The 12088-nt window shown below is 36.1% G+C and overlaps 1 protein-coding gene across 1 annotated transcript in view; it reads left to right on the top strand.

Annotated features, from left to right (window-relative positions):
* LOC110030095 (protein TPLATE) overlaps window positions 1-10979 on the top strand; it is a 46577-nt gene extending 35598 nt beyond the window's left edge. Inside the window, exons 6-7 of the mRNA XM_020732661.1 lie at window positions 2245-2697; window positions 10380-10979. Of these exons, the coding sequence (XP_020588320.1) occupies window positions 2245-2697; window positions 10380-10895 (969 nt within the window). The 3' untranslated portion in view covers window positions 10896-10979. The remainder of the gene's footprint in view (window positions 1-2244; window positions 2698-10379) is intronic.
* Window positions 10980-12088: the final 1109 nt, after the last annotated feature.

Raw genomic sequence — 12088 nt, 5'->3', positions numbered from 1 at the left:
CATCATTTGAGTGTTTTCATCAATTAAGGTAAGAAATTACTGTTTATTAGTATGTTCAGAGTGCGAGAAGGTCTCTATAAGTCACTGTGAATAAGAGAAAATGGAGTGGAAGATGTGTAAGGATGAGATGGACAAGAAACACGATGATGTTTAGCTAATTGACAAATCTCATTTTTGAAGTTAGCAAGATTTTTATTAATAAACATCGATGGATACAATTGTGTTAAATACTGAAAAATGAGATTACCGAAATGATAATGCAATAACAGAATAAAACATGCAGCGAATCGAGAAAAGTTGCAACTACTGGGAGAAGTGTTCTCGTTCTTGGTGTCTTTCTCTTAGAAGAAGTAGAGCTCAGCTACTCTTTTAGCACTTCCAATCATCCTCTCCGACTGACGATCTTGAAAGACACAAACATTAGGAGAAAAATTAGCAACGCAATTCATGTTATGTGTTGGCTTACTGACGGGTAACATATTACACTTCAACAGATGGACATATAACACATATTTCAAAGTTAGAATAGTTGTTAACACAATTGATCCTTTATGAGCAATAAAGTTGCATGAGCCTTCACGAACAATGACACGGCTTGGGACCATTCGATCTGTTCAGTTTATGGGTGGTGATTAGGAAGTTCATGTGGTTTTCCGATCCTCCTTTCTGCGAAGGAGTTGAGATTATTGTTGATTCTTCGGTGGACTCAAGTACACTATCGGGAGAAGGCTCGGTGGTGGAAGAATCTGTCATGATTCCAACTAAGCTAAATATGATGTTGGGTTGGCGAGTCATAGGAAAATCTTAAAGACTGGATTGGAGAATCACTGGTGTTTGAAAAGAAAATCCGAAAGCACCAGTCGAAGAGAGCAGAGCTCCTGACGAAAATTCAGGCTGGTAGTAGGGACCTCCGACGACTGGAAAAGACCGTTGGCAAGTCAAGCGGCGGTTTTGCAAGGAGACGGCGATGAATCTGGGTGGCAGCAATTACTTCTGACAGCTGGAAAGGAAGCCGGCGGTAGGCAAAAGTAAATAGATGGGAGACAGTAGGCCGGGAGCACCAGCAGCAGGTGCACAAACAATCCTCCCAGGGAGACTGGAAACAATTACTAGGGAAGCTGACAATAGGGAAAAAACAGTCGCAATAGGTGACAACCACTTTATGGGAGATAGGAAATGACAGTAGGGGAAGCCGGGGACAAGAAAAACCAATTGGCTACAGCAGAAAACAACCGACAGTAGGGAAAAAAACAAAAAACTTGTCGCCGGCGGGGAAAACTCCAGGAAGAGCTGGCGGCTATGGTTAAATTATTGGCTTTGATACCATGTTAGGTTTCAGAATAGAGCAAAATAATTTTTTTGATAGGATGAGTGATAAAGATAAATTCAGAAATAGACCAACTAGGAAATACATAAATATGAAAATGAACAATAAAGGAAGCCAATAAAAGCTAAATAGTTGCAATAGTAATTAGCCTAATAATTAGGCTAATAATTCTAATACTTCCCCTCAAGTTGAAGCATAGACGTTCATCATATTCAACTTGGATTTGAAGTCATCCAATAATGACCAAGGAAGATTATTTATTAATTTTATGTTCGTTCATAAGAGATTGTTTGAGATCACTTTTGGTTTTTGTTTTTTTATTTTTATTTTATTTTGGTTGTGTTTTGATTTAAAACTAAACATATTTGTTAAAATACTCAAAATAATTTTTAAATATTTTGAGTATTTTTAAAAAAAAAAATTTATTTTTATTTTAAAAAAATTTATTTTTAAAAATAAAATATAAAAATTAAAAAAAAAAATTTATTTTTAAAAATAAAATATAAAAATAAAAAATAAAATATAAAAATATACAAAAAAATTTACTAAACAAATATGTTTTTAAAATAAAAACAAAAACAAAAGCAAAAAAAATAAAAAATAAAAATAAAAGTGATCCCAAAGAATACAAACTTCAATTTTTACACTAATGCCACCTTGTCTATTCATGAAAAGGCTTATTTCACTTTTTAAAAGTTAAAATAATAATATTTTTTATATATAATATGTAAAAATTGGGTGGTTTAAATGTATGAAGTGAAGTTTAGGCTTTAGATATGTAAACACATAAGAATTTTGTGCCATGTACGTAAATTTCTCTTATTTTAATTGTTTTTCTGTTTCTGTCCTTTTGAAACTTGATTGAAATTGATTCTAACATGGCTATGATCTCGATCCAATTTTCATTTTCAATGTAGGATCCTGTTCTTAGCAGTGTAACGGTGGGTGTATCGCACTTTGAGAGGTGCGCACTATGGGTTCAAGTCCTATACTATCCTTTCTATGGAAGCGGAAATTTTGACTATGAGGGAGATTATGCCGAAGAGGAAGTTCAGATGATTAGACAAAAGCGCTCTTTGAAGCCAGAACTTGGAGAGCCTGTGATATTAAGATGTCAGCCTTATAAAGTTCCATTAACCGACCTTCTTTCGCCACACAAGTGTTCGCCGGTAGAATATTTTCGTTTCTGGCCAAGCCTACCAGCTATTTTAGAGTACACAGGAACCTACACTTATGAAGGTAGCGGTTTCAAGGCTACCGCTGCACAACAAAGTGGGGCTTCTCCATTTTTGAGCGGATTAAAGTCGCTCACATCAAAACCATTCCATCAAGTCTGCTCGCACCTTATCCGGACGGTGGCTGGCTTTCAAGTAAGTCTCTTGATTTCCTACGTCGCTTGTTATATTTTAACTTGTCACATTCCTGAAAGTGTGCTTGAAATAGCTATTGGTATAAAGAAATACTGGGGCATTTTCATATATAACACTCAGTTATATATGTATTTTAATATAATTAAATATTATTTAGTTATATGTATTTACATATCTAACACCTGAACTTTAATTTTTATATTTATACCACTCAAATCTTTTATATCACTAAAAAAATATTATTTTTAGTTTGAAAAAGTTAAATACACATTTTCATGCATAGGCAAGGTGGTATATATATGTAAAAACTAATGTTTAAGTGTTGGATATGCAAGTACATAAGAATTGAGTGGTATTTATGTAAATTTTTCAAACTATTTAAATTTAAAGTTTACCACATAGCACTTCAAATCAACCATCAACTTACACTTAATTCCATGTTGATATTAAGAATTTTGTTTAAATGATTGTCAATGTATGTGTATTAAAGTTAGGCATTTTAGAGAGGAATAACTTAAGCATGTGATTTTTCTAATACATTTTAGAAATAAGTTGTTGAAACTTTGAATTGAGTGGCTCAACCTTATTGATAAGAGGAGGGTTATTTAAACTCAATTACAATATGCATAATAATGATAATAAAAAACATAATAAAATTATTAGAAAAGAAAATAAAATAGAATAAAACAAAAGAGGAAAAACATAATCAGGAAATAAAATCAAATAATAAGTATTAATGTCGTAAGAATAGTCGTTATATTCTAATACTCTCCCTCAAGTTAAAGTATAAATGTCAGACATGTTCAATTTGGATTTGAAGCATCGAATAAAGGGCGAGACAGATTTTTTGTGAGAGGAGTCTACTAGTTGACCACTGAATGACACATTTGGAACACAAATCTCCTCGGACTCGATCTTTTCTTTAATGAAGTGTTTGTCGATCTCTACATGTTTGGTACGATCATGTTAGACCAGGTTGTGAGCAATGTTGATTGCGACCCTATTATCACAGTATAGTTGCAGTGGGACAGAGGTTGGCATACGGAGTTCACGGAGCATGATGTGTATCCGGAGAGCTTTATAGATTCATATGAACATGGATCAGAATTCAGTTTCAGCACTGCTTCGGGCAACCACAGAGCGTTCCTTGCTTTTTCACGTGACAAAATTGCCCCATGCAAAAGGGCAATACCCCGAGATGGAACACCGATCAACTAATCCAGCTCAATCGGCATTTGTATAAACAGCAATAGACCGAGTGGTGTGGCGGGAAAAACAAACCTGAGCTCGATGTAACTTTTAAGTAGTTGAGAATCCGGTGGACAGCTTGGAGGTGGTGCTTAAGGGGTCATGTATGAATTGACTCACTATTCCAACTGTGTGGCATATGTTAGAGCAAGTATGAGCTAGGTAGATAAGTTATCCCACAAGGCACCGGTAATGAGTGTTGTGGCATGTACAACTATGAGAATGTCAAATAATTTTTCATTAGGATCTATAAGAACAAGTTTACACAAAAGAGTTTGTTCTCTGTCAAGAGATTAATCACATATTTCCACTGAGACAGACAAATTCCCCAAGATGACCGAGCCACTTCCATGCCTAAAAAGTACTGGAGGGATCTCAAATCCATCATTTCGAAGGGCGAAGCAAGAATGTCTTTTAAGGATTTCAATGCTTGGAAATCGTTGTCTATAAGAATAATATCGTCAAAATAGATAATAAGGATAGCTATCTGGTCATTGGAGGAGTGTTGGAAGAAGTGGGTGTGATCAGATTGGGCCTGAGTAAAACCATGATTTTTGACCACTTTGTGAATTTGTCAGACCACTTCCTTGGGGACTGAAGGAACTTGTAGCCTGCACACTTGTCTTTTGGAGACAGTAGAATCAAAACCTTGAGGAAGAGACATATACACTTCTTTTGTCAGTTCTCCATTCAAGAATGCATTCTTGAAATCTAGTTGGAATAAAGGTCAATCCATATTCATTGCGTGAAATCTAGTTGGAATAAAGGTCAATCCATATTTATTGCAAATGACAACATGACCCAAATATTGTTTAACTTGGCCATTGAAGCAAATGTCTCCTCATAGTCAACTCCATAGCTATGTTAGTACTCTTTGGCGACCAATTGTGTCTTGTTGCGTTCAAATGATCCATTAGAGTTGAACTTGGGGTTGAAAACTCATATGGACCCCACAACTTTCTTATATCGATGAATATCAAAGTCTCATGTATGATTTCGCTGAAGGGCATTTATCTTATCTATGATTGTTGTTTTCTAGGCTGAATCAACAAGAGCAACCTCAATAGTAGCTGGGATCTGATAGCCCGTCAGGACAGTAGCAAATGCATTGGAGGTCAGCTATAAACTGCGGAAAACTACAGAAAGGGATATAATTTGCTATAGAATAGATGGAGCATGTCTGATTGAGTATCTTACTCTGAGAACTCGCCTTTTCATTCGGAGAAGGGGTTGTGTTGAGGATGTCGCCCGGAGTGAAGTCAGGCTCCTATAAGGAGGTAGTTAGTTCCAAAGTAGGAGCATTGGAACGGGTGCGCCGAGTGTAGACACAAATCGTGAGAGGAGAAGATAGTGCACTCACGGAATCACGAAACTCACTGGATGGTGCACTTAGTGAAACAGGGGACTCCTTAGTGGCAGGAACAATGGGGGGAACATCCATAGGAGTAGGATATGACAATGTCAAGAACCCAAGCTCCCCCTTAATTGGGTCGAACTAGGAAATTGGGGAACACTTTCAAAACATCAACACTCTCATAGGTTTTGTTAGTGGTAGGACCAACACACTGATATACCTTTTGAGTGGCTGAATGCCCAAGGAATATACTTTTTATGGATCTGAGATAAGGTTTATTCCAATTGGGAGCATTGTTCCGAACAAAAATAGTGCTCCCAAAAATCTTAGGGTCTATGGTGGAGAAGACCCAATTGGCAGGGAAGCGTGACATCAAGACGGCTAGGGGGTTCAGAATTTGTGAATCTTATAAGGGACTCTCTTTATGAGATAGGTGATAGTGAGAATGACATCGTTCCAAAACTGTTTCATGATATTTGATTGAAACATAATGGAGCGAGCATCGTCGAGAAGGTGATAGTTTTTCCTCTCGGCTACCCCATTTTATTAAGGAGTATTCGTTCACGAGCTATGGTGGAGGATGTCCTCACTCACCAAGAATTCACTCTTAATAGAATTGAAAAATCCACAATCATTGTCAATCCGAAAGACCTGAATAGGATTTTTGAATTGAGTTAAAATGGTGTAAAAATTTTAAAAGTGACAACAACTTCTGATTTGTCTTTTAAAATATAGACCCACGTCATTCAAGTGTGGTCATCAATCAAAGTCAAGAACTACCGTTTATTAGTGTAGCTGAGAGTGAGAGAGGGTACCCATAGGTAACTGTGAATGAAATAGAAGGAGCAAAATGTGTGTGGGGTGGGTAATGTACTCGATGATGTTTGACTAAGTGACATATCTCCCAATTGAAATTAGAATTGTTTTTATTAGAAAACAACAATGGGTATAAGTTTTTTAAATATCAGAAACTAGACTAACCTAAATTACAATGCAACAACATAATGAGACATTTAATGACTCGGCTGACCTAAACGACAATGCAACAACATAATGAGACATTTAATGACTCGAGATGAGTTACAACTTCTGAGACGTGTGTTCTCTCTCCATGCTTTTCTCTTAGAAGTAGTAGAGTCTGGCTACATTCTTAGCAGTTTCAATCATCCTTCTCGAATGACGATTCTGAAAAACACAACCATCAGAAGAGAAATTAGTAATGCAATTAATATTCTTCGTCAACTTGCTAACAGATATCAAATTACATTGCAACTGAGAAACATGTAAAATAGTCTCCAGAGTTTGTTCGGTTCTTAGTACAACCAACTATTTACCAACAATGAAACTACAGGGGCTATCGATAATTCTGACGGTATCCTTTCCAAAGCACGGATAGTAAGTCAAGAAAACTTGTGAGCATCGATTCATGTGATCTGTAGCACCTGAATCAATAATCCATGGACTAGAGGCAGAATAAACCGTGAAAGTCATAGGAAGATTACCTTTTCGGACGTGAGGGTTGACGGGCCCGTAGAGAGTTGATGGGCTCCAAATAGCTTGATCAATTGCTCCATCTAGTTTCTCAAGGATTTGAAGGATTCTGAGATGTTCCGGGTAAGAGTTTTTGAATTGTGGTAGATTCAGACGTTGTTGTGAGCCCTTTGTAGCTAAGGATTTGGCCAAAAGTTTGCATGTCGATTTATCGTGAAATTTCCAACATTTGCCTCGAGTGTGATTGGGTTTGTGACAGTAAACACAAGTAAAGTGACCGATTCGAGATAGCATGGATGAGAGCTGAGCAAGATTCGAGATGATTCCGACTGCGCCAAAAGAAACATGGCTAGGATTCTGAGACACTAATTGATTTGCAAGTCATCGGTTGGCAAATAACTGTTGGAAACAGGAAAGTTGCATTAGGAATGATACAAGAAATCTGGGAGCCGGACTGTTTGGAAAGTTGCAAGAAGGCTTAGGAATGATACAAGAAATCTGGGAGCCGGACTGTAGAAAAACTAGGAGTCGGACTACTGGATAACAAGTAATCTGTAGGAAATCTACAGTAAATTGGGAAGCAGTGCCAAACCCAACGGGAAGGATCAACAGGGAAGGCAGGTGGGAAAGCTTGCAGAGAAGGCCGACGACGGTGCTTTTCTAGGGAAGGGTTTTCCAGCGGTTGAAAAAGAACATAGTTGTAGAGCTCTAGCTAAAGCTTTGTGGTAGATAGGGCTACAAAAATGAGCCGAACAAATAGGGTCTGTAGGACGCATGGAGCAGAGAAATAAGGAGCAAAATCCTAAAAATGAACTAAATATTGTTGTACCAGACAGAGGATGCTGCTCCTCTGATTGTTGCGATTCTTGCAGGATCAGAGGATGTCGTTGGATCATTGTTGTAGGAACAAAGGATTCCTATAGTTTACTTGACCCGGCGACTAGGTTGAGGTGTTGGTTACGAGGCCTGGCAGAGGAGACCGAGGGCTGTTGGATTTAAGGTTAGGTTCTGATACCATGTTGAAACTTGAAGCTGACCTGCCCAATTTTATTGATAAGATGAGAGATATTTAAACCTAATTACAATATACGTAATAATGAAAACCAATAAAAATATAATAAAATAATGAGGAAAGAAAATAAAATAGAATAAAGCAAAAGAGGAAAACATAATCAAGGAATAAAATTAAATAATAAGTAATAATAACGTAGGATGGTCGTTATAATCTAATATAAGTTACTAACAAATAGTCTAGAAATAATGTGAAAGACATAAATCTGGTGTAGAGTTAACATTGTCAGTACGGAATTTAATAAACCCAACTCGAAATATTTTAGAACAATACCAATATTGATGGTAGTTCTTATTTATGAAAAGGGCTAGTCGGAGATTGTTGATGAAATAAACATGAAAGATTTACATACAATAGTTAAAAACTATACATGTGTTAATTGAATTTAATTATACTTAATTAATTTCAAGTTAAAATTTGCAAGCCTCATGCCCACCCAGCAACTATTCCCGCCTGTGTGGTTTGCATGACTTAACTCAAGAAGCCAAGCCCCCATTCAATGATCTCTGGCTTTGTCTCATAAACATTACATGAAAGCCTCGCCCCAATTTTGATGGTTTCCTCTGCGATTCTTCCCCTGATAATCGAAAACTTCGTCTATCCACTATTCCATTTCCTCTTATCTCTTCCCATGCCGCAACTTCCCACACTAGATTCTCTTTGTCATCACGTGCAATTCATGAGCATAAGGCCTTACTCCCTCTAGAAACCAGCGATGAGACCAAAAAAAAAGAGAAATTAAAACCTTCCAATCTCGTACAATGTCTTGACTTCAGCTCACAAAGATCCATAAAATGCATCTTCCTTGGGTACTCGACCACTCAAAAGGGATATCAGTAACAAGATTTTGTTAGTGGTACTCAACTCATGTCTTGATTTCTGATTGACTTCAGCTCACAAAGAGCGAATGTCATATCAAATGTATTTAATAGATTCACAATCAAAGTAATTGCATGTCAGTAAGGATGTGACTTGAATCTTTTGTCTACGTAGTTTGGAGCAAATCACACGACAAAAAAGTAGTTACAACATGAATCCTCGGTCAGGTGGTTGTCGTCAAATGACACCACTATATTATAGTCATGGCCACATCCCACATGTTCCTCAATAGTTTTCTATCATTTGAGTTGTGAATTATAAGGGTAAAATTGATTGATATAAAGTCTTATGTTAGCTAAGATTAATTTAAATTTGTCCTCATAAACAAATATCTACCCCAAATCTAAAAGGAATTCTTAGACGACGTGACCCATGAGTGCTGACAAGAATCCTTCTGTCAAATTGGGTCAATTATATTTTGTAACTAAGTAGATCAGAGGCCATGATAACCCGAGATAACGGAACCATGGGATCTTAATTGGGTTTCCTATGCATTCCCCCACTATTTTATTTAAGTTTCAAGTAATGAATTTTATAAATTAAAATCCCAAGTTTGCTGTCATTATATGCTAAATACTCAATTCATAATAACTAGTCTTAATCGAAAGTGGTCCTTTCTCCACGTAGTTTGGCACAAATGACACGACAAAAAAGTAGTTACAACATGAATCCTCTAGCCGGGTGGTTGTCGTCAAATGACACCACTATATTACAGTCATGGCCACAGCCCACATGTTCCTCAATAGTTTTCTACCATTTGAGTTGTGAATTATAAGGGTAAAATTGATTGATATAAAGTCTTATGTTAGCTAAGATTAATTTAAATTTGTCCTCATAAACAAATATCTACCCCAAATCTAAAAGGAATTCTTAGACGACGTGACCCATGAGTGCTGACAAGAATCCTTCTGTCAAATTGGGTCAATTATATTTTGTAACTAAGTAGATCAGAGGCCATGATAACCCGAGATAACGGAACCATGGGATCTTAATTGGGTTTCCTATGCATTCCCCCACTATTTTATTTAAGTTTCAAGTGATGAATTTTATAAATTAAAATCTATGCTAAATATTCAATTCATAATAACTAGTCTTAATCGAAAGTGGTCTCCCATTATCGGGAGCGTAATTAACCATGGGGGCTTACGCCTATAAGAAATCTTGAAACTCATATCAAAAGTCCTCACAAAATGATAGTGAAATCTCTGAGTAATGTCTTATCTACAATTTAATCTGTCTTCTGAAAATTCGACTCTCCAAAGCTCTCTCTCTCTCTCTCTCAGTAAAACAAAAAAAAATTACAGAGTCATCGGGGAGAGCAGTCCTGAATTTTCAGAGCCCGTAATACATACCAATCAATCCCAATGTATTTGCATAGCTAACACCCAAACTTCAATTTTTACATCATCTTATTTATGCATGCAAATGTGTATTTTACTTTTTAAAAGTTATAATAATGATATTCATGTGAAAGATTTAAGTGGTATAAATATAAAAAAAGCAAAGTTCAGGTGTTAGGTATGTAAATTTGTAGGAATTAGGTTGTATGTATGTAAATGCCCCAATAAACACTTCCTGTAATGCTTGGAATAAACGACCAAAATGTGAATGTGTTTTGCCAATCCATTTCTCAAACAGCTGTGCTTCGCCGCTAAAACTTGGTTCGGCGGCTTCTTGGGCATGATGATATTTGGCGGCAGCGAAGTTAGCAGAAATGTCGATTTGGGCGACGAGACCACCACGATGATGTGCAAATTCGTCGTAAGATCCTCCGATGCTTCCATAATTAAGGAAATAGGTTCAGACATACAGGGTTGGCTGGACGACATAACCGACGGCGGTGTCGAGTACATTCCTGAAGAGGAGGTGAAGTTTGCTGCTGCCGAGAGGCTGAGAACCTCCATGGAAAGAATAGCACTGCTCAAAGCAGCCAGGCCTCCCCCTCAGCTTCCGAAGCCTGAGGAAGAGGAGAAGAATGAGGAGGAAGAGAGGAAAAAGGAGGAAGAAGAAGAACCGGACGAGAATGGAAAACCAAGGGGGCCTTCCACTCTATCAACTCTTACAGCAGAGGAGGCAGAGCACCGTGCCCTCCAGGCTGCCGTTATTCAAGAATGGCATATGTTATGTAAAGAAAAACCTATTACTGCTAATTAAAGTCTTAATCATCTCATATGTATTTTTAGAGTGAGTTATAGTCAGTAAGCAAAATATTTAGCTTGAGTAAGTTTAATATTATCATTTTGGAGTCATATGTAGTAAGCTTGGTTTTGAAAGTTTGGAGGCATTTTTTGCTTGAAAATGTAGAGGGGATTCATGCATTGTACATTTGTACCTTATGAACATGAAAATGGTTCTAGTTTTTTAAAGTTGGAAACTTGCGTTTAATTCAATATGAAGCCTAATAGGTTAGATTTTTTTTTTTAAATACATAATTTTTAAGATTCATGGAAATTAAAGAAGTTTAATCGTCTTGGAGGTTTCATTGCTCTTTTTGTTTAATAAATGAATAAAAAATTATTAGAAGGTTCATAAGCATGCCTCTCAATGTATGTCTTTGTATATCTTAACTCCTAAATACTATTTGTGTTAATTAGTCGACCGTCAGCGTAAAATTTGTTGAAAAATCATAACATTTGACACTTGATATGCACAATTGAGAAAATGATCCATTTAGCCGATCCCACTTAGCGTGATGAAGGTTTGTTGTTGTTGCAAACCATTTTATACACAAAATGTATATTTAACATCTTAAAAATTAAAATAGTGATGTTTTTTATGGGACATAAAAATTTGGATGTTATAAATGTGAGAGGTAAAGATTAGGTGTTAGACATGTAAATACATAAGTGAAATGCATGCAAATATTGTTCAAAAGATAATTTGTATGAAAATTTGGCTCATTTTAGCAACTCAGCTGACTCAAAATGTATGAATTATGTTTAATCTCTAAACACTTGTAAAATCATTACCAAAAAAATACCATTTTTGTGCTTTTTTGGATATTTTAAGTATTTTTTAGAATATTAATTAATAGCTTTCTTATAATTATCACATTCTAAAAACTTATTTCTATCATAAAAATATTTATCAACTAAATCTTACTACTATATTGAAAATAATGAGGAAAAATACGGACTTTGACCAACATTTAGAGCTGTAAGAAAAGCTCCTGACAAATAGCTAGTGTTTGGCTCTTTGTGTATCTCATGCTCAATTAATTCGTTAAGAAATAAATCAAACACAGAAATTTTTTAAGCTTAACTTATAAACGAGCTAAACACATTATTTTGTTCATTTATGTTCAGTTCGATTTGGACCCAATTAATTAAATAATAAATAATATATAT

The sequence above is a fragment of the Phalaenopsis equestris genome, unplaced genomic scaffold, assembly GCF_001263595.1.
Source record: "Phalaenopsis equestris unplaced genomic scaffold, ASM126359v1 Scaffold000655, whole genome shotgun sequence".
Lineage (NCBI taxonomy): Eukaryota > Viridiplantae > Streptophyta > Magnoliopsida > Asparagales > Orchidaceae > Phalaenopsis > Phalaenopsis equestris.
The sequence above is the reverse complement of the archived record's forward strand: the minus strand, read 5'-3'. Positions and strand labels throughout refer to the sequence as shown.